We start from the raw sequence: 25,660 nt of genomic DNA, 5'->3' as shown, positions 1-25,660 counted from the left end.
TTCGCACAATTCAAATTGTATTATTTATTTTATTCTGTTGTTCATTTCAGAGGTTGATTGTTATTTTTTCCCTTTTGAGTGAATAAATTAATTATGTTAAATAGATTTTGCTTTTAGATTGTATTTTTTTTAGACATTACAGTCTAATACAGTAAGTACACATGATGATGCAGGTCAGGAACGAGTGTAGCATCATTTTTTATTTGACTGGTTGAAATTGAGAGAAATGATAAACAATCATAGACAGCAGCAAATAACAGTGTAGAAGAATATAGTAATAATAATAATAATAATAATAATAATAATAATAAAACATGCCATGTTGTACTGTTACAGGAAATTAATATACAACAGGGTGGTGTGATGAAGCGAGTTACTGACACCACCCGAAGTGTTTTATTCCTCTTATACCACTGTGATTGGGCAAGTATTCCAATTTTGTATTAAAGAATGACACGTTGTACTCTTTATCCGTTTATAGTTACATTTAATGCTGTAGAATATTTTTGAAACAAACCCCATCATCTGCTTTTCTCTCTCTTTAACTTAATAAGACGAAAAAAAGGCACATTAATATAAACCTGGGATTTGCAGCTGCACTACTGTCAGAGCTGCTGTTATAGAAAACTAATCAACACCTTCTGACCAATCAGATGCAAGAATACATCTAAATTTCGCCATAATGCCATCTGACATCATAAGCTATGGTGTAATTAGTTACTGTACTGACGACTGTGTAACTTCAGCTAGTGCTAAAATAATATCCAGGCAACCAGTGTTGTAATCATACTCCCAAGAAAACAAGTGTGTGTATGTGTGTGTGTCTTTCACCATACCACTTTAGCTGTGTGATGAGATTGTTCTATAATTGGATGGTAACAACACACTCTGTGTAAGGGAGGGTCTGACATGCCTGAGGAGGACTCTGTTTGTGTATGAATGTGTGTGTATGTGTGTGTGTATGTGTGTGTGTGTCATCTGGTAGCACAGAGGCTAAGGAAGGAACAGAACTGGTGTGACAGAGAGGTAAGCTTTTAATAATGAATGATTACAGACATAGTATTGAGTGTGTGTTTGGGGTTGTGAGTGCAGACTACATTAGACTATGTTAGAGGAAGCTGTTACACCACACACACACACACACACACACCCTGACTCGCCTGGCACAAGAATATCTGCTGCATGCTGACTAGTGAAACGTGTCACAGTCATGTGTGTAAAAGTGCTCCATAATTAAGAAAGCAGGACAATGAGATTAAAAAGTAAGGAATAAAACACTCAGTGTTGTGCTGTTTTAGGAAAATAATCAATGACGGGGTGTTGTGATGAGGCGGACTTACTCTTACTACCTGAAAGTTGATTATTTTCCTATAATCAACACGTCCTGAATTGGTTTGCTTCACTAATACCACAGCAATTTGCCAATAAGTATTAAAGAATTACACATTTTATGTGAATATTTTAATATTCACAGACAAATGAAGCATCTTCTCTACCTTCCTAGAAGGTGTGAACTCCATCTAATTTGAAAAAGCTCATTGTGGTAAATTTCAGTAATTTGCTAAAGGTAACTGGCTATATTTAAATAAGTTAGCCTGTTTTCTTTGCTAATGCCAGGTTAGACTAGCATTGATTGCAGTAGCTTGACATAAATCGGCTATGCAGCAAATTAAGTTTTAGCTAATGATAAATATCGGTTATTTATTTATAGGATATTTTACTTCTGAAGTGAAGTGAAGTGAAGAGACTTGTGGCCCAGTATGGTGACCCATACTAGGAATTTGTGCTCTGCATTTAACCCATCCAAGTGCACACACACAGTAGTGAACACACACACACACACCCAGAGCAGTGGGCAGTTGCGGCGCCCGGCGGCAGTTGGGGGTTCGGTGCCTTGCTCGTGGTATTGAGGGTGGGAGAGAGCGCTGGTCATTCACTCCCCCCACCTACAATCCCTGCCAGACCTGAGACTCGAACCCACAACCTTCAGGTTCACCTTCAGGTTGCAAGTCTGAGTCTCTATCCATTAGGCCACGACTGCCCCCAATTCTGATTAATTCATTAGTAAGCTATGTCGCATTAGTCATGCATATGAGCAGCAAACTTACAGAGATTGAATAATGTTTTCAGGCAAAATGGCATAGTTTCATCTAACAGTTTTAGATAAATAATAAAAGTTACTTTTCACATGAAAACATCACAATATTTAATTTTATTTCATTTAAAAACACTTCCTTTTGAACACTTTACTACATTTAAAAATAGTTTTTTCTCAGGATCTTTTCCACAGCAGAGTGGTCCGGAGATCACTGTGAAGTGTTCAGAGAATGGAAAGTGCAAAATAACAAATGAGACAAAAACCAGCTCCAGATCCACCTACTCTCTGTTTTGCTTTCTGTTTTATACAGTTTGATTCAAATGAATTTTGCAGGGACTTAAAGATGGACTCATTAAGAGAATCATCAGGTCCTGATGATGAAGCGTGCAGAAGGTTGAAGATGCTCTACAGGTATGGATAGTTTGGATTTTTAAGATGCTTTGCCCAGTAAAATCCCTGTAAAGGTCCAGTGTGTAACTGTCAAATTATTTATCAATAGTTTGTATTATCCTCCTGTTTGTTCATATTATACTCTATATGGCCAAAAGTATGTGGACACCTGACCATCACACTCATATGTGCTTATTGAAAATCTCATTCAAGATGTATTCCCTCTTTGCTGTTACAATAAGCTCCACTCTTCTGGGAAGCTTTCCACTAGATGTTGGAGCGTGGCTGTGGGGATTTGTGTTCATTCAGCTACAAGAGCATTAGTGAGATCAGACACTGATGTTGGTGAGGAGGTCTGGGGTTCAGTCGGTGTTCCAGTTCATCCCAAAGGTGTTCAGTGGGGTTGAGGTCAGGGCTCTGTGCAGGACACTCGAGTTCTTCCACTCCACCCTTCACACACCATGTCTTCATGGAGCTCGCTTTGTGCACAGGGGCATTGTCATGCTGGAACAGGTTTGAGCCTCTTAGTTCCAGTGAAGGGAAATTGTAATACTACAGCATACAAAGCCTAGAGAATTGTGTGCTTCTGACTTTGTGGTAACAGTTTGGGGAAGAAGCACATATGGGTGTGATGATCAGGTGTCCATTAACTTTTGGCCATATGGTGTATATGATGGCATCTTCTCTTACCTAATTGAACAGCAATTCTTAGTTGTCAAATGAAATGTCTGATTTTCATTAAATTAGTGTGTAACTGAAATAAAGGTGATTTGAACTAGACATCATAATCCCTATATAAAATCGAGGTAATTCATTAATGATTCTGCGATTTCATTTTTTGATTTCACATTAGTGAGTCTTCTTATAAGTAAATTTACACAAACCCAGGAGCAAATGTGGAACATGACCATTTTTCTGAACTAACTGGATTTTCATAAACCCCACATCTGTTGTGTTAATGCTCCTGCAATCAATTTACAAATAAATCTCCGTAAAACTTCGTATCCAGTTTTATAATTGAGGCCCATTGTGAGTAAATGTAGATCTTCCTCTCTCTGATAATCACGGCCCCTTTAGCAGCACAATATGAGCTGAATGAAAGGCTACAGTGAGAAACTGTGTAATGACGGTAATTTTCTCTCGTCTCTCGCCCTATCTGTTAGTTCTGTGATCTGATATGGCATCAGAGCAACAGCACTCACTCACACCACTTCTCTCCTATTCTCTCTCTCTCTCTCTCTCTCTGAGATGAACTGCATTGTGATTCATATGCAAAGTGTTAAAAATTATTTTAGCCATTTAGCTAAAAAATATATTGTTTATTCTATTCCCATGAAGAATATAAGATATATATATATATTTAATTGTGTAAGTGATGGGTTTGATGGAAGGTGGTTTTATTTCTCTACACACAAAGAAGCAAGATGAAGAAGCACTGACATCCAGCATCTTGTTTTATTTATTTATTTATTTTTAAATGTTATTTTTTTCACACGTACTCCATACCACTCTTGCTGCATTTGGATTAACCCAGAAGTCGGAAGTCTTGCGTAATATTCGAGCTTGGCATGTTTGAGCTAAAACTGGGAAAAACTATAGACACTGCCATGAAAGTGTGTATTTTAACAACAGACTAGCCAGCTAACATTAGTGATCATGAGTTTCTGTTATATTTCCTTACTCAGAACAACAGACTGTATGGACAGCATTATAGATTTAACCAACTAATGTGTCTACGTTGATTGATTGAAAGTAAATACTACTATAAACTCATTTAAAGTAGTGAAGTGATGTTTTTATTTACTGTTGCTGATGTGAGCAGCCATGTTGATTTGATGTCATATGCTGAACTGGGGCCTGAGTAGAGATTTATGTAGGAATTCCAAGGTAAGTGGGTATTTTCTTTGGTTTTTCCTAGTTGGAGGTTGTGTTACGATCTTAAGTTTAATGCATCATCTCTCTCTCTCTCTCTCTCTCTTTCTCTCTCTCTCTCTCTCTATCCATCTATCTCCAAAAACTTCCTGGATGTGCTGGATGTATCATGTGATCTAACTGTCCAATCACAAAAAAAGTAGCTCTTTCCCTAAATTGTGCTACCGCAATAAAATATTTTAACATCGAAATGGAATTAAATGAAAACTTGCACCATTTGTATATACAAAAAAAAAAAGATTGTGAATATTTTTAATAAATTCACATTTGGTGCATCTTACATTTGCACTGATTTAAAAAATGATAACAGGAGCCTCAGGTTACCGTTCTCTCTGTTATATCTGGCTGCTGTCTCTTTGAAAGAAGATGTATTTTGTGATCCTGGTCCACATCAGGAAGTTTATAAAATAGCACTTGATCCAGCACATCCCATTATTGGAAGCTATCTGCTCTCTGATTGTTTCTTGTCACATTACTTCCTGTTTCAGGTTTTATGATGGTGAGGAAAGGGTTGTTATGGTCAGTAAAGGAGATGGAATGCCTTATTGTTATATAAAACCACTTAGGACTGGAGCGCTAGGTCTGGAGTGCTGTAATTAGCTCACCTTTATGGAGCGAGCGCTTGCACTGAGAACACTGTGAAAAATGTGAGACTTGTGCCAGGCTGCATGGCTAAAAATAATGATGTAATAGTTAAGAATGGCAGGTATTCTTGTTTGCAGGTATTCCTGGACGATGGCATGCCATGCATTCAAAAAGCGCTGCTAAGTGTTGTACAAAAGCAAATAGATGAGCTCAGTGCCCACCATTCTGCAAACGTGAGTGCACAAAAGTGACGTATGGAATTGCACAATCAGTCCATGGTTCTGAAAGAACACTTCACTGTGAAAGCGAACCTGCGATTACGAGCCTCGCTGCCAAACAAGCCCAACTGAGTATTTTTCTTTAGGAGAAATTAGCTACGAGCTGTATTTAGTGACAGCTGGGAGATACTGTATGTCCTCTAACCCTGGGACACACAAACACACACACACACACACACACACGGGTTTGGAGACAGAGTGGTATTACTCAGTGAGGGTCCAGTTGCCTTTATGTAAAATGAGTTCTATAGGTCCGTCTATACTGAATACAAATGATCTGCATTCTCCCTTTCTACCTTTCTACACAGATAAAATTACAGAACCTGACTGACGATGAACTCCATGTGTGTGTGTGTTTGTGATTGTGTGTTGTCAGTGAGTGTTTGTTATTTGGCCACTCCGTCAGTGTAGGGTTGATTTACTGAGCACTTGAACGAGTTCTCACCTCTCTCTTGGAGTCAGAGACTGATCTATCTGTGCTTAGGTTTCCTTCCTGCCATCTGTGGAATTGACCACGTCAGAGGCTCTGATGTCGTTCACCTCTCTGCTTTCTGTCCCTCCATACCACTAACCAGCAGTAAACTTGTGTGTGAGACCCAGTTTACCATCGTCAATCATTCAATCTCACCTTCAGGAAGTGAGGCACGAGAACAAACTGTATGTGACAAATTTTATTGCGCAGAAAAACCTCTGGTGTTTCATCATTTCCACTCTCTCCTCCTGTGTGTACGCTGCACTGCTCTGATGGAAAAATAAGCCAAGTCCTCAGGCTCTTGACAATCAAACACATAATTAAATTTTTTCATTCAATTTTTCAGTTAGTGTCTTTTTCACACTTGAAGCGATACTACTCTGCTCAGTTAGACCCCTCGGGACCAAGGTAATTATGTCTAGATATATTATAGGTACGTCAAAACCACTGCTGTGTTATACAGTCCTACCCTCTGGCTTTATGAAACAGCAGAGTGTGTGTATGTCTGTACGTGTGTGTGTTGACAGCATGGCCTATAATTTTGACTGCTATAAATGGGGTTATGTGTTCACTATATGTTCACTCACTGACTCAAACACTAACACAATGAAAGAGAAGGAAGTGAATCTTGAACATGATCAAAAGATTTACTGATTCAAACACTGACTCACTGAATGACAGAGGAGTGAATCTCTTTTGTGACTGAATGAATTCACTGACTCGTGTAATGTGAACCACACATGCAGATGTAAAAACATAGACAGATAAACATTTAACATAGAAACATCCTGACTGAAAGATATTGATTTAAACACTGATCTCCTGGATGGGAGAAAAGCGACTCTGGGTCATTAGCACAGTGATTTGCTGAATCAAACACTGACCCATCCAGACCAAAAGATTCACTGATTCAAACACTGGTTCAGTAAATGAGAGAGGACCAAATCTTGATCATTACTGAAAGATTCACAGATTTAAATGCTGACCTGCTGAATGAGAGATGAGTGAAGCTCAGTCATGACCCTAAGGATTTGCTGAATCAAACACTGACCCATCCAGACTTAAAGATTCACTGAATGAGACAGGAGTGAATCTTGGTCATGACTGAAAGATTAACTGATTCAGACGCTGATTCACTGAATGACATAAGAACGAATCTCTGTCATTACTGCAAGGATTCACTGACCCTTGTGGACCAAAAGATTCACTGATTCAGTGACTGACTTGCTGAATTACAGAAGAGTGAATTTTCGGTCATGACCGCAAAGATTCACTGAATCAAACACTAATCCATCCAGACTAAAAGATTCACTGATTTAAACACTCACTTGATGGATGTGAGAGGAGTGAATCTCAGTCATGACTGGAAAGGATTTGCTGAATTGTAAACTGACCCATCCACACCAAAAGATTCACTGATTCAGACACTGATTCAGTGAACGAGAGAGGAGCAAATCTCGGTCATTACTGAGAGATTCAATGATTCAAAGACTGATTCGCCGAATGAGAGGAGGAGCGAAACTTGGTTGTGACCTAAAAGTTCTCCTTCAAAAAGCCTGAATCGTTCAGAAGTGAAATGACTACTAGGAATTTAAATCCGTTCTGGTTCCTTTGGTGGAAATACAGTAAAACTTTCTGGAAAAATGTCCCAAAAAGGTGGAAACATGCTAAATGTTCCAACTTTCTTCCCTGCTTGTCTAACAATAGACTGCACAAAAGGTCAACTCCATCAGTGTAGCGTCTGTGGCTGTAAACTGTAGACTGTGTAGCACCTGAACGAGTTCTCACCACTCTCTGCCTGCGTCAGGGACTGACCTACCTGCGCTTAGGTTTCCTTCCTGCCATCTGTGAAATTGGCTACGTCAGGCTCTGATGTCCTTCCCTTCTCCATTTTCTGTCTTGTCCCTCTCTTTCCATCCGCTTAGCAGCAGTGATGCGTGGTCCTCTCTGATGGATGCTAAACTCAGAGCAGAGGCCCACATGGATCCACATTACCACTGTGAATTATTCAACTCACCTATAGCACTCATAATCGGGAAATAAACCCGCTGTAGCAAAGGTTGATGGGTAAAGTCCTGTTGTAAGATGTCACATAAAATAATTTGAAATAATTACTATTTTATCACAGTGCAATAAGTGCTAGTAGCAAAGTTTATTATTGTTTTTGTATTTTTATGCATGGTAGTCACTAATTTTATTATTTTTTTTTAAACAAGTGGGTCACAACCCAGCAATGGTTGTTAAAAAAATTGGAGTGTCTGATGTTCTTCTATAACAAAGAGAACAATTTTTATGTAGTTTATGTAATTTATCAGTTGTAAGTATCATGTAGCATTATGTACACTATCTTTAAGTAAAGTATTGCCAACTTTTCACTACACTGGTGAGGAGAAAGATTGAAAAGAGCACACTGAAAACTTCCTGACTCAATTACAGCTCAATTATATATTAAATATTATATTAAATATTAAAAGAGCACACTAAAAACGTACTGACTCAATTACAGCTCAATTATTTATGAAATATTAATGCGTTTCTTCTAATATGTTATCGTTTCTATATTAGCAGCATATTCATAGGATGTGTTTGATGGATGCTCTACATAAAAATTAAAAAGTGTGTGCTATTGTAGATATGGTGTAATATACTGTATGATTTCTATAAGAAGATTTATTTAGCTTTTATTGAAGGTGTCTCCAATATATAACTGGATAACTATAAAAGGATAAAAAGCTTGACATGTTCTTTGCTAAATAAAAAATTGTTATCATTGGAAAATTGCTGTAGAATAAAGAAATGAGGAATAAAACACATCAGGGTGCTGACAGTAACTCGGATTCTTCACTGCAGCCTGTCATTGATTATTTTTCTATAACAGCATGACACTGAGGGTTTGAGTCCTGATTGTCTTTTAACAGTTTACTTTTGTGTAATTGTAATTGCTGAACATGAGCAGACCAGGTTAAAAGTCCATTTTCATCTTGATACCATTGATTGCTTCATTTAAGTCAGTTCTATGTGTAATCTTATAAACAGTGGACTTGCTCGCTGTGAGTGTTGTTACTGTAACAGAGACAGGGTTAGTGGATGGTGTGAATAATGGGTGAAGTCATTCCAACAAGTTCAATGCTTCTTGATCACATGACCAATGCATGTGTTAAGCTCACTGTGTGGTATGTTCAGGAACATAACCGTGCTGAATAATGTGGGTTCAGTGTCACGGAAAGGTCTCCAGACATAAAAGACAGGATGGCCACTGGAAAACACAGAGGATAGGTGTTTAATTAATTACATGCTACATTAATTGCATCTAGGGATAATTTTTGGCTAGTTTTATATACTTCGTAGGCTTCCATCTGCCTGTACAGCTGTACAGCACCATTTAATTTGCAAACCATTCTTACTCTCTGTTAGTGCTTTTTTCCTTTTCTTTATTTCCCCTTTAGTCAGAATGGTCAGAAAAAAATGTTTACATTTGCTGAATACAGGCTATCTAAGCTACATGCTTTGAGAAAATACTGAGAATAAAGTAAAATGTTTCTCCATCTTAGCTGAATTATCCTTTCAGGAATTGAATCCGAAGTTGCTAGCCAAGAAAATGCTATAGTCTGTCATGCAGCGGCAATAAATAGAGTTTATCATCTCTGAAAGTCATGAAAACACACCCTAGGTTGATAAATTTTATTATTCATTTGGTTCCATTTAACTGTCAGTGCTTTTTGTACTCTTTAGTTAAGCTTTTTAAGAGACAAGTACACACTGCTAATTTTTCCTTTAGGTCACTAGCTAAAATCTTGGTTTAGATATCTAGGTTAGCTCTAATATCCAGTCTAGCTCTACAAATAAACAAACCTGCTTTTTTTTAATTTAGTTAGCTGGTTAGCAAAAGCTTACCCTAGCCTTTTCACTTAACTAGCACACAGAGTAACTATACAAATAACTAAATCTTATTTTAATTGTAGCTAGATGGTTAGCTAGTTTCCAAGTTAAAAGCTAGCTGTATCTAGTAGCAAGATTAGCTACTAAATAACCAAACCTGCTATGATTTATCATTTACTGATCTGGTTAGCTAGCTAGTTTTTGAGCTAAAAGCTTGCTAAAACTGTTTAGCTAAAATTAACTATAAGATTAGCCGTACAAATTGCCAGTTCTCTGTAGTTATTGATGTAGGTAAGGTTTTAGCATAAATAATTAGGATTTTATTTCAGCAACAAGTGGGTCATGACATCAATCTGTCATAAACACGAAATAGCATCAAAAGGTGGTAACCAAAGCCTGACTAAAGAAATCAAAGAATTAAATGAACTAATTAAAGAATTAATCTTAAGTGAATTTACATAGACATACTGTACAAACAAACCAGGAAGTGTAAACTCAATGCTTTGTTTTGTGTTTTTCAAATAATTTCCCTTTGAATTGGAATGTACCTCTTTCAAATCTCATTCAAAATGGATGTATGTATAATGTTGTAGTTTAAACTGTATGTGTGTGTTGTGTGTGTCTCAGTAAGCCAGTTTGTAACGTGTCCCTTGAACGAGTGGATAAGCTCTGATCTTGTCGTCCATGTTGGTCCCTTCTGATTGATGGCATGTGAAAACTTTGCTGTTGAGTTTGAATAGAAAGCCAAACTTTACCTGTTCATTAGTGATGTCTCTCCCCAACCTCCCCAACCCACCACACCCGACCAAAACCAAACCCCTACCTTACCTCACACAGCGTTAAGTCAATCATCCAAGCCCTGTCTCACAGATTGGCCATGGCGCTCAGCCAGATCCAGTTTCACCCTGAGGACAAGAGGAGGTTATAAGAGAGGTGCAAGGCTAAGAGATGACACAGATAGCGAGACAAAGGGTGAGGAAGGCCGACCGAGATAGCGACCGAGGGAAAGTGAGTGCGTTCTGGCAGCACTCTAACAGTACACAAGGTCCCCTTGCGTGCCCTTTTGGGAGGGTGGGGCCTCCGCAGCCATGTTTGCAGCTCGGAGTGGCTCAGTGGGTCGAGGACTCCCTGATGACTCGCTGAGGCACCGTAAGCAGTCAGCAGCGTCCCTGTCGGGGCTCCGGGGCCAGCGCAGCTCTCAGGACTGCTCTCGTGATGCCCGCAGGCAGAGCCAGCAGACGGTGCTGGCACACGCCCGCAAGGCAGAACTCATCCGTGAGATCGAGACCAAGTGGTACCTGAAGCTGTGCGGTCGTGCCAAGGAGGACTGTGTGTCCTTCCAGACGGGCATGCCTTACCGGTGAGCTTCTGACTCAGTGAGAATGGAGGACGAATGCTGCAGGAATGTCATGACTGATTGATTGTCTGCGAATTGTGTTGATGTGAATTCCTGCTGGAGTTTAATTTGCTCAGCTTGCATGTGGGCAATGCTTAGCTGCATGGTATTTGAGAAGCTGTTACCTTCAGCTGTCAATCATGCTATAATAATGCTAAAATAGCATTTGTTGCTTCCTGTAATTGCACATATGTATCCTGTTACGGTTTTACATAGGTCACCTCCTAGAGCTGATGACCCTGTGGAAATGGAAACAATATATATATATATATATATATATATATAAAACAATACTTTTAACAGATTTTCAGGCATACAAAATGATCAGAATGAAGAAAAGCTAGCACACCACTGGTGTAAATGCTACTTATAATTGATAATTACCAGTTTCTCATTTTACTAATTTTTAGACCCCATCCTCTTGGTGTCTATTGGCTCCACATTTAAATTTTTACCTAGATACCCTTGGTGTAAGGTGAAAAATGAATTTTATTTGTGATCTTCTTACTGGATTTTTATGGCCAAAAAGTTATGGCCTTAAAACTATGCAGCCTAACCTATACAATGAGAAATGTGCCACCAAATCAGCCCAATCATTTTTATTTAAAAAAATGTCATTGTAATTATAATATTATATTTATGTTATAATTATAATAATCACATGTAGAAAATCCAAATTCAATATTCATTGAATTCATATTTCCAATTCATTTTCAAAACACTCCATCCAGGAAGCCACAGATTTGATGAGCACAATTTCAGCCGAAATATAAAATAAAAAAATTTGAATCCAAATTTGAAGAACTCAATTTGAAATGGATTCTGCTGACAAAATCTGAAACCGATTATTATTAATAATCAGATTATTATAAAATTAAATTTGAAATCTTGCACACAACTTGGCCATGGAATACAATTTCAATTTGACGTAATTCAACTACAAATGTTTCTCTTACAAATTCATATTCAAAGGCATAAAAAATTCAGTACATTCTAAATCCAGTGGCAGTGTCTTACAAAGAACAGACACTGCTGACCTTCTACTGAGCTCTGAGGTTGAGTTTATGGGCAGGGCAGGTGTCTTTAGGTGTCACTTGTGTAATTTAATCTCTATAATTATTCTCCATTTGTTAATTACCCGGGTGGCTGTGTCACCCGAACCTGGGCTTCACTCTGATGGTTCACTTTGATCAGTTTGCTTTTAGTGTGATGTGAGGTTACTTCCTGATCTCTAGTCTTCATCTCGAGATCTCTAGATTACTGCTGATAATCTGAAGATATCTGAAAGGAGCCCTGTTATCTTTGGTAAAGTGAGGAGTTCCTCTCTCTGTGTCTTTCTGTCTGAGTGATAGGCATAACGGGATTAGGTTTGTGAAATGTGAGCATGCCAAAGCCGTGACCTTTAATCCTGGAGCTCATGGGCCGGATTTTCACCTGGGTTTGTGTCAGTAGCGCAGATCATTGCTCCTCCTCACACTTCTCAGCTTCTGTATGAAAGTAGGCAGGTTATTGATTGATGGTTGTGAAATACTGCTAGGTATTTTTCTATTTGAAATGATTAAGCAGTGAAATAACACCTGCAGTGGAGAAAAAATGACTGAAAGGAGTGGTACAGAGCACGCAGGGTGTGTGGGCATTTATTCCCATTTCATACTACAGTAATAAAATCATACTTGTATTTATTGTATTGATTATATAATGATCACAATTACAATCATTATTATTAAAGTCTTTACTCGTCTTTTTTCATAAAGTTGACATAAACATGTCATAAATGTATTGAAGTAGATGTTGTATTCTATTCTGAGTTGTCAGGTAGTGACAAATTTTTGACAAATTTTTTCAGGTACCGTAATTTTTGTTGCCGTGACAACTTACCCCACATTCAAGTTTACTGTTGTTAGCATACATATGCTTATGACAGAGGTCTAACATATTTTACACTCCAGCCACACAAAAGGCTAGTTTCTTACTGAATATCATGTGTTTGTCTTTTTTAGATAATTAAAATAAAAAAAATATTACACATAAACACTAAGGCTACAAATTTACTTATAAATAAAAGCCATATTAAAGTTTAGAGTTTAAAAACATCAGCGGTGCATAAAAGATGAACGCTGCAGTATGTCATTACATGCTAAAGTGTACAGATTTTTAGTTTTTTAGTTTTTTATGTCTAATCAAAACACTTCCCAACATCCTCCATCGTATGACCATCACTGCACACCCACACTTTATAATGAATTTCCCCCATTTTTCATCCACCATTTTCCTTCATCTTTTTAAACTGCTGCTCACACGCTCAGAGAAAAGTGCTGTCTGCCCTCTTCAACATACATGAACTCACACACTCCCACAATTGGCTATTATCGCTGTGATTGACAGGAGAGAGAGAAAGAGAGAGAACATGCCCCTCCCGCCCAGACAATTTCACCAGATTTCGCCTGGTACATCATCAGGGTTTGAACTCACGATCGCCTGAAGATAGGAGAACACTTTTCTGTTGCACCAATCAGGAGCTGCTATGAAACACTTTTTTACTACTGATCTTGCTACTCCACTTTCTTCCATTTTTCTTGGAAGGGTAGAGGCTACAGTCTACAGATTATTGTTCAGTCTAGTCACTGACCTGCGTGTTTATCGTATATTTCATGCTTGTCTCACTCTGTCGCGTATCTGCACTTTATGTAGTCCTGTGTATTGTGTTACTGTATGATCTACTGCTCTATGGTCCTGAAGAAACGACATTTTGTTTCTATGTATATGAGTTATATAGAGGAATGACTATTAAACCCAACTGACTTGACTTAAAAGTGGCTGCTTGTTATTGACTTTGTTGTTGACTTTATATGAGAAAAAGGTTTGATTCTGTTATATACTGTATAGAAAAGGTTTTTCCAGTTTGTCTTGAAGGACACTTTGCTTTTGAGCTGTCAGGAAATATTGATTCTGCTTTTCTAATTCAGACATAAATCTTTGTTTATGCCTATTTCATTCCACTACCAAAGTGAATTGAAGACAATAAGCCACTGACTGATGGTTTAAACCATAAAGAAAGCAGGGAGATGTATAGAATCTAGAGCATGTTCACTGGTTTTGCATGTCAGTCAGGATTTCTTGCACTTTTGAGTAATGTTTCAGACATTTCAGGAAATATCCAAGCTACACTCTCAGGTCAACGAACATGGAATGACTTTCACAGAGCTTTTTAAAATGATGTTCACGTTTTTAATCTGTATTTATTAGCAGAACTTTAGACAGGTTCCATACTTACAGACTGACCTACAGGCTGTTTCACAGCGAAGGACGAACTGATCAAAAGCAGTTTAGGAGATTGAAGTGTTATCAGTGAGAAAATGAGATTGTGAAAAAAAATTGCTCTGAAGTCGTTTTACATGTCTATGTGAAAGCTTTAGGAGTATAATATAGTCAGGTCATGTCCATGAAGATGACAATGATCCTGAGTCATCTTTAATTCTCCTAGTAATGAACTCACTATAATTTTAATAACCTATTTTGTAAAATTTCATTTTCTCTCTCTCTCTCTCTGTGTGTGTGTGTTGCGTTGTGAGAGATAAAATCACGAGCACCTTCTAATCTCCAGCCAAATCTACAGTGTCCAAGAGAACAAAGAAAACGGATCTGAGGGAAAAGTGTGAAAAGCGATACGCTACCGTTTTCCAACCGTGAAGAGGAACACGACTTTGACTGACGTCTAACTCATGATTAGTCTAATGAGAGCTCATTAAAAATGAGAAGAGGTTTTGTGGGCCATTGAGCTGGAGGGCGACTCTGAGTATTTAGCATGACCCAGAAACACAAATACGGAGAGAACACACGACACTCCGAGTCATGATGCATGGATGTTCCAGGCTCTGGATAAATAATCTGTTTAAATAATAAGCCTCCCTGCAGATTTTAAAGTCATCGTTAGGAGTAAAACATTTGAGGAAGCATGCTGTTAAAGGAAAATAATCAATGACTAGATGGTGTGAGATACTGTTAACATCCTGAAGTTGATTATTTTCCTATAAAAGCATGTCCTGGAGTGTTCTATTCCCCTTATACCACCAAACGATTAGAGTTTTTTTTTTTTTTTTTTTTAAATTTATTCAAGAATGACGCATCATGCATTTTATCCAACATTTTAAAAGAATGATGTGTTGGTCATGAATGAATGAAGAATTGCAGCCGTTGGCAAATCATTTCGGGACGTGATGTTATAGAGAAAATAATGTGTCGCATCACATCACTCCGGTGTGGATTATTTTCATGTAACAGCACGATCCATGGTGTGTTATTCCTTATATAATGAGCTGTTACTATATTATAGGGAATTGAAGAATTGGGATTTAAGCTGCGTATAGTGGCAGCTTATAGTTATAGACTAAATAGACTAAAAAATGCAAAAAAAATAGTGATCTGTAACTGATCTTGTGTTGGTTGAGAAGTTGTAACTAGTGATGCAATTCGACCAAATATTCTCAATAAAAATGAGTAATGAAGTGGCTTATCCAAGTCATTTAAGGCAAAAATATGAATATTTGCGTCTGCGTGGGAGAGAATTAGTCATGAGATCACTGTAAATCTCTGTGCTGTGAGTTTGCAGAGCACCAGAGCAGCATTATTTTATCAGCGTTTCCCAACACAACTTGTTAAAATGAAGGATTTGGTCATATTAGTTGATGATTTGTGGATTTTGGCGGCAAAAAAGAAGAAAACATTGGATCAATGCTACAATAATAAAAAAATCAAAGTGTGAAAAGCTCTTAGGTTATTTTCCTGTCTGTGTCAGTCAGCTATAAATAACCTCTGCATTGGTAAAACCATCGCTGCATACAGTTGGAAGCGCATTTCAGTTGTTCCACTTCACCCACTGATAGTGAACTCTGAACACAGCTGTCTGTCCATCCAGCCCGAGTGTGTGTGTGTGTGTGTGTGTGTGGGTGTGTGACCTCTTACTACGTTCCTTTGTTTAGGCACAGCTGCGGGTGCACATATTTTCAAGAATGAGTGTGTTCTGCATTTCTTTCATGGTATTTGGCAAAAGGAGTGACTTTGTGATGAAGTCTCTTAATATGGAAAATGTTTTCTATGAGGCATTCCCACAATCCCCCTGACCAGACATGATGTCATGGCTAAAGTCCCAGCACTGCCAGCCCAGGGGTCAAAGGTCACAGTGTGTGGCACAGGTCCATGCTGTGTAAAGAAAAATGATGGAAAAAGTGTAAGAGTGAGAGAAGCATGGCTGTACTGACTGTGATAAGATGATGGATTATGATTTAATTAGACCAAAAAAAAAAAAAGGTTAAATCTAGAACCATAAACTGTGTTTTGATTGGTTCTTCTGGGTAACTCTAAAGGTTCTACGAAGAACCCTACAACAGAATGTTTAATTATTTCCTGTAAAGTGCGTCATGATGTTAATATATCACAATATATATGATGTCAATATATATGATGTTAATATATATGATGTTAATATATATATATTGGTTGTATTCAGAATGTTTGACTATCCAAAGAACCACTGTGGAACCCTTTTTTCTAGGAGTGTACTTCAAGGTTGAGTTTTGTGAATAATCTAAAAACCCTCAAGGGCTCGTTGGATAGTTAAGAGTCCTTAGCTTGCTTAAAGGGTTCTATCCTCTATGATAGAGAAGCTATCCATTATAGGATTCCACAAAGAGCCTTTAAGAGCTTGTCCAGAGAGACAGATATTTTTAAGAGTAACTATGGAGCTATAAAAAAATTCATCATCATGGTAATAGTCATATTACCCAGCTCTACAGTCTTAGAAAAAATAATTAAACTCAGAACCTTAAAGGTTTTGTTGTTCTTTGTGAAGAACCCTTAAGGTTCTTTATTTCTCTATTTCCTATAAATGTATATTAATGTTAATATATCTCAATAAGTATAATATCTTCACATCACCTAATTCTATAATGTATTTTTTTATTGTTTGTTCTTCCAGTGGAGCTCCTACAATAGAGTGTTTCCCTATCTGTGCAGGTTCTATGATTTAGCTAGCTAAGAACCCTTAATTATCCAAGGAACCTCTGAGGAAACTGTTTTTTTGGAGAGTAATGTTTTAATTCCGTGAAACCTGTAAGAGTTCCCCCAGAGGGACATGTTAACCTTTCCCAATATTGCTATAATATTATCACATCACTCAACTTCTGGGGGAGCCTTTAAAGGTTCTGTGTAGAACCTTACAATAGAGTGTTTCCATATTTACAGGGTTCCAGGTAAAACACCTGTAATTAATTAAAAGCCCCTAATTATTCAAGGAACCCTCGAGGAACCCATCATCTGAGTCTTAGAAATAAAAAGGTTAAGTCTAGTCCCATAAATGTATTTTTTGGTTGTTCTACTTCAGGTTCTATGGAGAACCCTCTCTGTATGTGTTCCATGCAGAACGCTTTCAGTTATCTAAAAACCATTAATGATCCAAGGAAGCCCAGAGGAACCCTTTTTTTAAGTATACTACAAAACAAGGATTCCTCAAGGGTTCTCTGGATAGTTAACAGTTCTAACATTCTCAGTGGGTTCTAATCAGGACCATTTCTTAAAGTTCTATAAGCAAAGCCACCTGGTCTCTCCAGAGAGACAAGCTGAAGACACCTTTAGGCTCCTGAAAAGTCACAATGTTTGGCCTTTGGTCCATACTGTGTAAGAGGGATGAAAGAAATGATGGACAAAAAAAGAAAAAGTGGACGAGGAGAGGATGAATGACTGGGAAAGAGAGGTGGAGCATGAGAGAGAGAGAGAGAAAGAGAAAGGGGAGGGATGGAGGGAGCAAGAGGGAGAGGGAGGGAAAAATGTCCCAGATTCCCATGGTGTGTACTGGAAAGGGAAATCAAGCCAAGCCGATCAAACCAGAAGCAAACACAACACAGATAGACACCAGTGCCGTAGTTTCTGTAGTTCTCAGAGGAAAACTGTTTCATTCTACTCAATCCAGAGGACAGCAAACTCTTACTGGGACACTGTAGAACTCTTTAAGGGTCTCCTGGACCTTTAAGAAGAACCCTCAGAGAAGCAGACTATATGAGAGATGTACTTATACAAAGCGACTTGTGCAGAAATCCCCAACCTGAAGCCCAAAGGAATTCAGAAGTCGAGTGGAGACAGAGCACAGACCCGCATCAGCAGGGACAACTCAGTGGACAAGGCTTATCCGTTCATGTGCTGGAGTGGACTGAGGACTAACACACACCTGGAGCTCAAACACCTGGAGGAGTTCCTCAACACACACGCTGTCTCACTTCAGGACTCTGTACCAACCGTGACTGGCATGGTGTACAGGTACACAGCTCTGTGCGCTCTCGTTTTTTAAGTATTGCACACTGCACTTTTAGGAACAAAAGTTTCTTTAAGGGTTCTTGGAATATAGGAGGGTGCTTGTCCTCCTAATGGGGTTCTCTTTAGAGCCCTTTCTGATATAGAAAGACTGCTGTGGGGGATTTAGTTGTGGGGATTCCTTGGAGGAACAAACTAAAAAACCTTTAGAGTTCTAGATTTATTTATTTATTTGTAAATTGTGTATGGGTGAGCAATATGGCAAAAATATCACATTGCAATACACACTGAAGACATTATCATGATACAGTTGTATCACAATATTTTTTTCACAACATTCACTCATCTCCAGTAAGTGCTTTATCCTGGTTAGGGTCCTGGTGGATCCGGAGCTTAACATGGGAACACTGGGCATGAGACGCAAATACACACTGGATAGGATGCCAGTCCATCGCAGGGCATCAAACATTTAATTAAAAAAAATGAACAAGGAAAGGGATGGAAGATTAAACAAGTGGTACAGAAGTCAATTTTAACACCCAGTTGCTTGTTTCACTTTTAGAAATAAGGATTCCTCAAGAGTCCTTTGGATAGCTTCCATAAAGGGTTCTCTTTGGTACTCTTTCTAATAGAGAGGCTGTCAGTTGTAGACTTGAACAAAGGGTTTTGCCCAGAGACAGTGAGGGTTCAGTGAGTAACATTGGAGCTATAAAAATACTGACACCAGATGTTGCTCACAATACAAAAAAGCCTAGCTCTGTACTCTTGGCAGAACATTATAGGTTTTTGTTGTTCTTTTGGTGGAACACTTAATTGTTCAATGTAGAACCCTACAATACAGGGTTCCCCTTTCCCTATAAAGTGTATCATGATATGTTAATACAGAATATCGCAAGGTCAATATAATATTTTCACACCATCTAACTCTGTATCTCAGTTGTTCTTCTGGGGGAACCCCTTAAAAGGTTCTATGTAAACCCCTACATTTCCCTATTGAATGTGTTCCAAGTAAAACCCCTTTAGTGACCTCTAGTTATCCAAGTAACCTTTGATGAACCCATCACCCAAGCCTCAGAAAAAAAGGTTAAGTCTTGAACCAGAAAGGGATTTTCAGTTGTTCTTTTGGGGGAATCACTTAAGGTTCTGCATTGAACCTTACAATAGAGTGTTTCCCTATCTGACTGGGTTCCATGTAGAACCATTCTGGTTAGCTATGAACACCTAATTATCCAAGGAACCCCAGAGGAAACAATTTTTAATAAAACAAAGTAGAAATAAAGTAGATTCTTGAAAAAAGATGGTTCTCGAAGTTTCTAGTTTTCTGAAAGCAAAACCCTGGTGAAGGGTTCAGTGTAGAACATGTAAGGATTTGTCCAAAAGGACATACTGAAGACAACTTTTGGCTTCTGGATGAACTTTTTGCAGAGTGTGGAATAAAGTATTTGGTTTTGCTTAGAAATTTAAGAGCCATTGTTTATTATTCCTGAGGACTTCCTTCAAATCTTTAAGGAGCTGAATTCTAGCAGCAGGTTCTTCCTATTCTCATCCCCTCTTGGCTTTATTTCATTGTTTGTCTGGTCGAGAGAAGGAGAAGAAGGAAGATCATGGTAATGTTCTAGTTTTAGCGAACTGCTCCCCATGGTTTTAAACCCCCCAACCACTACATCATCCTCTAAAACTCATTAAGATGCCATCAGTTCAGCATGTTTGTGCTGAATTCTATTATCTTGGTAGCAGTATGTGTAGTATTTGGCACGGCATGTCAGCTCACCATATCAAGCAGACCGTTTCTGGGCTTCTGAACTGGTATGTGTGTTACACATCCTGAAGCAATTGGCATGAGGTGCGTAGGGGGTATCTTATACTCAGGCTTTTCTCCATAGCAACAGAAATGAAAAGAACAGCTGGCGGTGGTCCACATTTCAAAACCATGTATGCATCAACTGCCTAGCCTGAGGACATCTGCATCTTGGTTGCCATCACTACCCCATAGCTCTATCAACAGAAGGAGTAAAATAATGCCAGCATCTGGGCTGGACTGAGATTTTAAAGATTGAGGCTTTGGGGTAGTGATCAGAAGGTTAAGAGTTCAAATCCCAACACCAGGTCCTTGAGCAAAGCCCTGTGTACTCCTGAGGCTCTGCCTTCTGATCCAGGCTTCTTTTCAAATTTGGATATGCGAAGAAAAGTTTCATTTTTCAAGGCTGCTAGAGTTATTACATAGCAGAAATTAAAGAGTGTGCTGATTTCAACTTTATAATGAGCTAGTTAACCACAGACACTGATTTTGAATGAACAGAAATGTCTAATAGTCTACACAGCTTTTGCTGCAGGTTTTTTTTTTTTTTTTTTTTTTTTTTTTGAATTGGAAGCCAAATTCCAGGTCAGGACCTTGATCAGAACCAATTGTCAGCCAGATGATCTGACAGAGCTCGATTTAAGTTCCCGCCATCTAAAAATGCCAGTCCTTTTGCATGTTCTTTGGATTACTGTACATATAACTGTCCACTTGTGATAGTTTGAATCTACAGAAATGGCAATACGAACACTAAAGTCAAAGTCAAAGTCATTTTATTTGTCATATGCACAGTATGCCAGAGGCAAGAGCACATTGAAATGCTGCATCAAGATCTGTAGATTTTCATAAAAAAACAACCCAAACAGCTACAATAACCGACATAACCATGTCCTAGTTAACTAACTAACTAACTAACTAACTAACTGCATCATTCAGGGCTTTTCTCGGTAGCTGTTTTTGGTGTATGCAAGGGTAAATCTTGTAGGTAGAGAACTTGTACCAAAGATGGCTTTAGGCTCCTAGATGTGCAAGAAACATGTGCAGTAAAATATTTGGTTTTGTTTTGAAATTCAAGAGCTATTAGTTTATCATTTGTGAGATATTTATTTTACTCATTGAGGACAAAAAGGCAAGAAATTCTATTAAAAAAAACTCATGTTAAGGGTACGATGCTTGAGTTGTATAGTGTACACCGAGCTAAAGAGACCACTTTGGAATAAAGGATGATGATGATGTGCACTGCTTACATTGATTATTTTTAATAAAATAAATGTCTTATTAGCTTTGGAGAATTAGATTATATAGTCTAATCTTGTGATAAGAGCTAAGCAGTTTGATTGAAGATTTTCTGGAATTATAAAATATTGTTTTGTGTTTTTTTTTTTTTTTATTTTGACAAAGAAATTTGTCATTTAGACATTATTTATAACAATTTTAATGCATATAGGCATTATAAACTCCTTATGACTTCTCTGTATTGATATGCATGAGGTTGAAATCTATTTTTATGGTTTTTTATGGCTGATTTATTCTCAGCAGTAGCTTTCCATGATTGTGTATTTGTGTGATTGACACAGTTGTCCTCTGGGGCTCAAAGCAGGAGAATGTTCGCACACACACACACACACACACACACACACACATACACATATGCATGCCCATTCGGTGATGTAATGGGACTGTTTTGGTGTACACACGTCAATGTCAGTAAATGTTGCTCCTTTATACTGATCTGAAGCCAGTTTGAAGGCATTACTTATGGTTATGATTAGGATGATGACATCAACGGAATGATAAATAGGAAACTTTGAGAAGAAATGTCCATGACAGGAAAGAGAGGAATTCCTAGGATGAGAATAGAGGATAGCTGCGAGAAGATAATATCAGAGAGAGGGCTTAATATTGTTTTCTAAGCACTGAACATACAGTGTAGAGGCTCTGTGTGTGTGTGTGTGTGTGTGTGTGCAGGGGCGGAGCATAGGATGGAGTATGTGCAATATGGGTTGGCCTATATAAAACACACACACACACATACATTTTGTTGAGTAAAGGCCAGTGAAGGTCGTGTGACCCGGTGAACAGGAGCATCATATGACCCGAGGCTCAAAAAGCCATCCCACAGCAGACTGGAATGCCAGGCAAGTAATCAATGACCTCAAACATGTAAAGCAAAACAACCTCACTCTGTTGCATCATGGGACATCAGTGCAGACACCAAACATCTCTGAGGCACCTAAATTTCCATTCAGCTCTGTAGAAATGTTTATATGTGGATAAGTCTGATGTGAAATAGTTCCTGGTTCCTGTTCGGACTCCAGCAGCAGTAGCAGCAGTTGATTGGTTGGTTGGTAAAGGAGGCTAATGTTTGGTCGTAAAGTCTCCAGAGAAAGCCTTTTAAAGTGTGAAGCCTCTGTGCATGCTATCCATCATGCCCTCGCAACCTAATGAGCATCTGATCGTAGCCCTTATAGGGATAAAGCCATGCTAATGATTTATAGCTGTTTGTCAGCTGCGGGAATGCATTCTCCTGACTGCAGGGAACCTTGCTTTTCATTCGTATTTTTCTTCCTCCAAGCATCATTTGTTCATGTACCGAGAGAATAATGTTGAGTGCAAACCTGTTAAAAAGCAGAATTACTGTTGTTGACTTTATTATTATCGTAGCTGCTGTTGTGATCGATGATGACAGTGATGAAAGTGGCTTATTTTTGTCATTTGCGAGAGTACGCAGTTACACACTGGCTCAGCATCCGGCCTGCTTCTATCTTTAACCAGAGTGGCAAGCAAAAGCAATTACACATGCCGTTGCTGATTCGCACTCCGACAGGATCGGATGTCGGGTAGTATTCCTGCTTTAAGAGGTTCTACTGTGTCGTTAAGTAAAGGTGACACGTTCAGTTTCATCCGACTGCATTGTCTTAAACGGGGTCTGCTGCTTCTCTACTGGGCTGTTGGTCCATACGTCCTTGCAAGTTCATGGTACGCTGTAAAAAAAATCAGGAAAATTATAATGGAATTTACAAGGAGAAAATAATAACACATAAATAAATGACAATCCTTCAATACTGTAAATGCAACCGCAATAAAATCATTCTATTAACAGATATTTGTATGCTTCGAAGCTCACAAGTTTAGATTTAGATTTTATTTAATGATATTTTACCTGATATATCTGTCAGTGTTTTGCCAGCTGGGAACGTAGAGAATTTTCTGGTATAATATTGTTGAATATTAATATAGATTAATATGTGTGTATTCAAAATATCTTTGCATTTCATTGTTGCAATTGTGTTTACAGAAGTAGTAAACTACTTTTATTTGCGTTCTGCAGTTCATTTTTGTATTTATACAGTTTAGCATTTCAAATAAATATGCAAAATTACAGGTAATGTCATGTGCATATCTCGTATGTTGGATATTCAAGTGCATAGTTACTTATATGAAAACGATCAGATTTATACAGCATTATAGCCCAGTGCTGTTGAATTCTCGAATCTGATTGGTCAGAAGGTGTGCATTATTTTTCTATAACAGTACAGCTCAGACAGTAGTTCCAGCTGTAACGTGATTAATATCAATGCTCTTGTTCTAATAAGTTATTGTTTCTACAACAAGCAACAGCTCATACACAGGGACTCGTACTTAGGACACGCCACCTAACTTAAGACTAATAGTAAGCAAATAAAAAAAATGTGTAGTTTAAGAGAGAAAATGTTTAAACTTTCATGTGATGACATTTTTTTGTTAGGAGACATTTATTAACATTGATGGAAGGAGTCTCGGATGTCAGTGCTTTTTAACAGTCACGCTGCTTTGAAAAGTTTCCCAGCACTGGAAAGTCTTCAGGACAGAGGAGTTTATGACAAGCTGCGTTTTTTCAGAACAGAGAGAGAGAGAGAGAGAGAGAGAGAGAGAGAGAGAGAGAGAGCACTGCTGTATTTCTCTGACCAGCTCTGCATCGTTTCTATCTGATCATCTGTCTAATCATTTTTGCAGCGTCCGTATCAACACATTTGTGATTTTGTATGTAGATGCTGAATGATGTGTTGGGAAAGAAAATAAAATCAATCAGAAAAGTGTGATCTGAGCTACAGGTATAAACCCACTTTATCTTTACATATACCACAATATCATAGAACATTTACTGAACAGGAAGTTGCATCACAGTAAGGTCCAATCCTCTAACATTAGATGATGCTAAATAAATAAACATGATCACATGACCATGTGTGACACAAGCTTTTGGGTTCGAAGACAAACCTGTAGAACCTCGCTCCTCCTGCGTTAGTTTATTTACCTTTTAGATGCAAGAGTTCGAGAAGTAGATGTGTAAAACAATTACAGATGTCAGTAAGAGAAATGAATCCCATCCAAATAGAGCTTAAGCTATTCTTTTTTTAACAGTACTTCTTACGGTAGTTGTGTATTTACACAAAAGTAGACTACTTACGGCAAAGTTGCTTGTAAGTACTATATCACTATTACATTGTAGTAACTTTTTTTTTAATTGTAGCGTATTTTTCAAATCCAATATACAAAATATGTACCAGGACTAATATGTAATTACTTTATGCTTATTAAATATTAAGTATATCTAACTAATAAGTGTCTCAGATTGATCATTTCTTTAAAAAGTTGTCCTCCATTGTTAGACATTGTGTATGAAAGTAACGCACAATTCTGTCTCTGTTTTATTCTGTTCGTGTGTGAAAGAGAGTGAGAAGTGACCTCCTGTCACCTCCTCTTCTCTTTTTTTTCTAGGTTTATTTAGCCCAGAGATTATCCTTTGTCTCAGCACTGAAAAGGCCACTAATGGTCTGATTGCGTGATGCATTTTTGCAAATCGCGCTTTCTGATCATTTATTCATCTTGGAAAGCTGATGAATGTTTAATGAGAGCTCACCAGGTGTCTCCAGTTAATAGTTAATCAGATGTGAAATCGGAGAGGAGGACCGAGCTGGGGTTCCTCAGGACAGTCCATCCGGCAATCTGACACAGGGGACACGTGGCGGACACGGGGAATTAAACAGTTAAGTTCCACTTTAGAAATGGCATTATAGATTTCACGCCCGATTTCACAGCCATCGGACACAAAGGGGGGCTACTTAATTTTCCCCAGCTTTAAAGATTAGCTGTCCGAGTCTTGCCCTAACTTTCATTAATGTTATCTACACTCCCTGATTTGCTTTCTCCTGTGAATTTAGATGTGTCAGATTAATGATGTGTTAGCCTTGCAGCTTTGTCAATGACTCGACTTGAGTGAGGGGAAAATGCAAAAGGAATGCACTCGCACTTGCTAATTTGGAAAGTTTCCCTTTTTGTACTGAGTCAGATGAACTTGGTAAGTCACTGGCTAGCACAATTTTGTCAGCTGTCTTGCATAGAGTGTTAGGTTACAGGTATTTTGTACTGACTTGGACTTGTCTCAGTTTGGAAAAATAAAGTGTGTATTGTTCTTTTCTTTTCTCAAACAAAAAAAGTTTGCCAAGAAGTAATTTCCTCTTCTAGAAAACAGCTTAATCATTGGCGC

General features: G+C 38.2%; 1 protein-coding gene across 2 annotated transcripts in view; it reads left to right on the top strand.

Moving 5' to 3' along the window:
* Positions 1–10,599: 10,599 nt before the first annotated feature.
* Positions 10,600–25,660, top strand: part of kcnab1a (potassium voltage-gated channel subfamily A regulatory beta subunit 1a) — a 113,168-nt gene continuing 98,107 nt past the window's right edge. Inside the window, exon 1 of one of the 2 annotated variants that reach the window (XM_053234925.1) lies at positions 10,600–10,994. In XM_053234925.1, the coding sequence (XP_053090900.1) occupies positions 10,723–10,994 (272 nt within the window). In that variant the 5' untranslated portion in view covers positions 10,600–10,722. Of the gene's footprint in view, positions 10,995–17,852; positions 18,339–25,660 lie in introns of those variants that run through there. The other variant, XM_034305553.2, reaches the window with a different exon arrangement.

This window comes from Pangasianodon hypophthalmus, chromosome 6 (assembly GCF_027358585.1).
Source record: "Pangasianodon hypophthalmus isolate fPanHyp1 chromosome 6, fPanHyp1.pri, whole genome shotgun sequence".
In the NCBI taxonomy this organism is placed as follows: Eukaryota; Metazoa; Chordata; class Actinopteri; order Siluriformes; family Pangasiidae; genus Pangasianodon; species Pangasianodon hypophthalmus.
The sequence above is the reverse complement of the archived record's forward strand: the minus strand, read 5'-3'. Positions and strand labels throughout refer to the sequence as shown.